Genomic DNA, 4,438 nt, shown 5'->3' with positions numbered 1-4,438 from the left:
CTGCCCCCCGCCGCTGCGGGTCGAGTACTCGGACTCACTCCCGCTGCCCGACTTGGAATCCGCCCCCGCCTTCTCCTCCTGGTGCTTGCCGGCCCCGCGGCCGCTGCCGCCACCCCCGTCGCTGCGGTTGGAGCCACTGCTCCGGCTCCCTGCAGGGGAGAAGCAAAAGAAGGGGAGGTCAGCCAGGGAGAGGTGCCGAGCGTCCCTCCCTCCCTCCTTCTCCTCCCACTCACAGAGAAGCAGGAAGACGCCAGGCCCACAAAATCACGCCGCCCCATTGCCCTGAACAGCCAGGACTCCCGAGCTCCAATGCTCCCTCTAAGCTGTGGAGTCTTGTGAGCAAAAATTCTGCTTTGTGAGCTCCTGGCATTAAAGACGTGAGGGAGCGATTCGGCTGCAGCATAAATTAGCTTGCTCTGGAGCCCCATCCTTCCTGAGCGAAGACAAAAAATGTGTGAGCCGGAGGCTAAAAAACTGTGAGCTGGCTCACACCAGCCCAGCTTAGAGGGAACACGGCTCCTTCCCTTAAACCAGAACTCAGAATCTGCCCGCAAGCACCCTGCTCTTCCCAGCAAACCCAGACCCTTATTCCTGTGAGCCCCAGCTTTTAGGTACTTCCCCATTTACACCCGGCTTTTCTCCCCAAACGGAGACCCAAATCAGCACACCTATTTTGTGTTCTCCTCCATTCTGCCCTCCCAGGCTAAGCCGAGAGAGAGCGACTGGCCCTAGGTAACCCACAGGCTTCCATGGCAGAGCGGAGATTCGAACCTGGGTCGGACGGCTCGACCGCTACACCCTGCTGGCGCCACACACGGCTGGGAAGCGGGCACCGCGGAGGGCTCTGCTGGTTTCCCCACGCGGCCCACCGCCGGGGGCCAGGGAAGAAGGGACTCCCGCGTGACCCCGGCCAGCAGGCCCTACCTTCGCTGTGCTGACTGCCGGCGCTTCCGATGCCGTAGCTGTAGGAGGACAGCTCGTGGTAAGGCGGGGGCTGAGTGCTGTAGGGGTGAGGGGCTGGATACGGGTAGGAGAAGGTGGGCATCAGGGGCCACGGGGTGGTGCCCGGCAGGGGCAGAGGGGCCAGCGTGTCCTGGTCAGAGGCCCCGCTGGAGCCGTCGTTGTCGTTCAGGGAGAGGTTCGCCATATCTGGGGGAGGAGAAAGGAAACCGGGCAGGTCACCAAGCGGCCCGAAGAGTGGGAGCCCCAGCAGAGGTTCTGGGTATCTCTGGTGCTGGAGGGGGTGCGGTGGGAGGGAAACACGGCGCTTCTACAGCACTCGAGACGTTCCAAACAACTGCACCCCCTAAGCTGTGGAGTCTGACTTACTTACGTTTATTAGCAGGGCTATTTTGGGACAGGAACGCACAGGAACGGAGTTCCGGCTGGCCACGCCCAGCAGGAGCTCATTAGCATAATAAATAGGCCACACCCAACAGCAGAACTCATTAGGATTGGCTACAATTAGGGGTGTGTGGCCTAACATGCAAAGGAGTCCCTGCTACAAAAAAAGGCCCTGGGTTTTGACAACAAACAAGGTAAACAGAATAAGAAGCAAAAGGTGGGTGTGGCTGGATGACCACACTTCTGGTAACATGGGGGTGCGGCCTAATGTGGTAATGAGCTGTGCTGTCGGGGGTGTGGACTAATATGCTAATGAGTTCCTGCTGCTGGGTGTGGCCTATTATGCTAATGAGTTCCTGCTAGGCTTTTTCTACAAAAAGAGCCCTGTTTATTAGCTTCTGTGACCAAAGGTCTTCAGCTCAATTATCAAACAAGGGTATACGACGTTAGCCTCAAAAAGCTGCGGAGTTTTGTGAGCAAAAATCCCACTTTGTGAGCTGCAGGCCTTAAAGTGGTGAGCGAGCGATTGGCCTGCTGCATCAATCAGTTGGCTCTGGAGCCACATCCTTCCTGAGCTAAGATGAAAATGTGTGAGCCGGAGGCTTAAAACTGGGAGCTGGCTCACACTAACTCTGCTTAGAGGGAACACTGCTCATCAGGGCTGCGATTTCAACGGCTGACCAGCTGAGCGCTGGAAGTCTTGCTTCTGTGACCAAAGTCTTGCTTCTGTGACCAAAGGTCTTCAGCTCAATTATCAAACAAGGGTATATGACGTTAGCCTCAAATAGCTGTAGAGTCTTGTGAGCAAAAATCCTACTTTGTGAGCTGCAGGCATTAAAGTGGTGAGCGAGCGATTGGCCTGCTGCATCAATCAGCTGGCTCTGGAGACATCCTTCCTGAACTAAGGCGAAAATGTGTGAGCTGGAGGCTTAAAACTGGGAGCTAGCTTACACTAACTCAGCTTAGAGGGAACACTGCTCAATTCAGGGCTGCGATTTCAACGGCTGACCAGCTTCCCCCTAATCTGAGTGCTGGAAGTCTTGCTGGTGGCCCCCACCCAGAGAGAGAGAGAGAGAGACAGACAGACCGACAGCCTTGAAACAGTGGAAACATAAGAGACCCTCAACTAAGTGACCCGCCGTGGCGGGAGGAGACTGCCTGGCCAAACTGAAGGCCCCCGGGTGGTCCCAGTCCGAAAGGCAGCCCTCCACTCACAGTTCTCGCAGCCGCTGAAGTCCCCAAAGATGTAGTAGCACTGCTCGGAGAAGGTGATCTTGTTGACCGTGTGCCGGATGAAGCCGGCCTTCAGCAGGTTGCTGGCGTACTTGCGGGCCTCCCGACGGTCCTGGAACCCTTCCACGTGGTGGTACAGCCAGTCCACCACGTCGGAGCCTGGGGAAGGCGGGAAGGCGTGCAGTCGGGTTGCCGGGGACGGACGGGGGCGTCTCCCTCCCTCCCGAGGCCCGATAGCTGGATGCTCAGAGGGACCATCCCAGGATCCCAGTAATGCCCCCCCCCCAATCGCCACCCAGGATTCTTTCCCCCCCTTCCCCGGGGGGGGGGGGGGGAGGGAGGGGTTGGCTGACTCGTGGGTGTCGAAGGATCCGCCCAAGCCAGCCCCTCGTCGACGGAAGGCCCGTCTGGGCCGTGCCACCATCGGCTGGGCTCGCGATCCGCTTTTCGAAAGGCAGGGCCTGGCCTCACTCCAAGAACCCCAAAAGAGCCCAGCAGAGGAGAGCCCCTTTCCAAAGGCAGACTCCCCTCCACGCTATCCCCCCCCCCATCACGGCGGGCCCAAACGGGGGACTCACGCTCGGTCTCGGTGACGGAGGTCCCGGAGGTGATGGTGCTCATGGAGCTGCTGCCCGGGTAGGCGGCAAAGGCCCCCGTCAGGGCGGCAGAGTGGGACACCCAAGCCGCCGGGTCAATCGGCTGGATCGGTTCATCTGGACGAGAAGAGAAGAAGCGGTCTGAGTTGAGGGAGGCAGGAGTGGCAGATGCGGAAGGTTCCAGGAGGACGGAGAAAGACGGGGACAAGGCAGGTCGGTCCCTCCCCAGCCGACGGGGACCTCAGACCGAGAGGCAGCTCAAGAACTACCCCCACCCCCCCGGCTGGTCCCACAGAACTGGACCCAGGCACCTTTGACTGGGGAGCCTGAAACGCCGAGCCTTATTGGTCAAAACCTCTGGGGCCCTGAGGCCGGAGACACTGGGACTTTTCAGTTTAGAAAAGAGATGACCGGGGGGACGGGGGGACACAGGAGAGGTTTATAAAGGAGGAGGAAGAGGAAGAGATTGGGATTTATACCCCGCCCTTCACTACCCAAAGGTGTCTCAGAGCGGCTAACAAACTCCTTTCCCTTCCCCACCCCACAACAGACACCCTGGGAGGGAGGCGGGGCCGAGAGAGCTCTTGACAGAAACTACTCTTTTTCAAGGACAGTTGTGCCAGAACTATGGCTTGCCCAAGGTCATCCAGCAGCTGCGAGTGGAGGAGTGGGGAATCAAACCTGGTTCTCCCAGATTAGAGTCCGCGCACTTAACCACCACACCAAACTAGCTCTCTGAAGGTTTCCCTGCCCTGTTGTTGCCTCTCCGGAGGAACTGGTTGGCCACTGTTTGAGATGGGAGGCTGGACTAGAGGGACCCCCACTGGTTGGATCCAGCAGGGCTTCTGGTGATGTTCTGGTCGACACAGGTCGTTATCCACCCAGGTCTGTTTGAGCCAGAATCCAGCCCATCCTCTGGGTATCCTGGACCAGAACTGCTCCATCCACCCCCCTTCTTGACCAAGCCAGTCTGGGGCAGGGATGTGACGGTGACCCAGGCTCAACTCCTCGTTCTGCCCTAAAGCTCACTGGGGAGTGAGTGGGGGGCGGCAGTCACACTCTCAGCCATGCCTGCCTCAAAGGGCTGTCAGCAAGGAGAGAAGATCCATACCATAAGAACACAGGAACATAAGACGCCCATGTTGGATCAGGCCAATGGCCCCTCCAGTCCAACACTCTGTGTCACACAGTGGCCAGAAATACCAGGGGCCATCAGGAGGCCCAGGACACTAGAAGCCCTCCCACTGTTGCACTGCTGCCCCGAG

General features: G+C 58.7%; 1 protein-coding gene across 1 annotated transcript in view; it reads right to left on the bottom strand.

Annotated features, from left to right (window-relative positions):
• DVL2 (dishevelled segment polarity protein 2) overlaps positions 1-4,438 on the bottom strand; it is a 15,459-nt gene that overhangs the window by 1,525 nt on the left and 9,496 nt on the right. Inside the window, exons 11-14 of the mRNA XM_015420308.1 lie at positions 3,145-3,290; positions 2,560-2,821; positions 925-1,149; positions 7-149 (exon numbers count right to left, since the gene is read on the bottom strand). Coding sequence (XP_015275794.1) covers positions 7-149; positions 925-1,149; positions 2,560-2,821; positions 3,145-3,290 — 776 coding nt within the window. The remainder of the gene's footprint in view (positions 1-6; positions 150-924; positions 1,150-2,559; positions 2,822-3,144; positions 3,291-4,438) is intronic.

The sequence above is a fragment of the Gekko japonicus genome, unplaced genomic scaffold, assembly GCF_001447785.1.
Source record: "Gekko japonicus isolate JY-2015 unplaced genomic scaffold, Gekko_japonicus_V1.1 scaffold336, whole genome shotgun sequence".
NCBI lineage: Eukaryota > Metazoa > Chordata > Lepidosauria > Squamata > Gekkonidae > Gekko > Gekko japonicus.
This window is presented reverse-complemented; position numbering and strand designations above follow the sequence as displayed.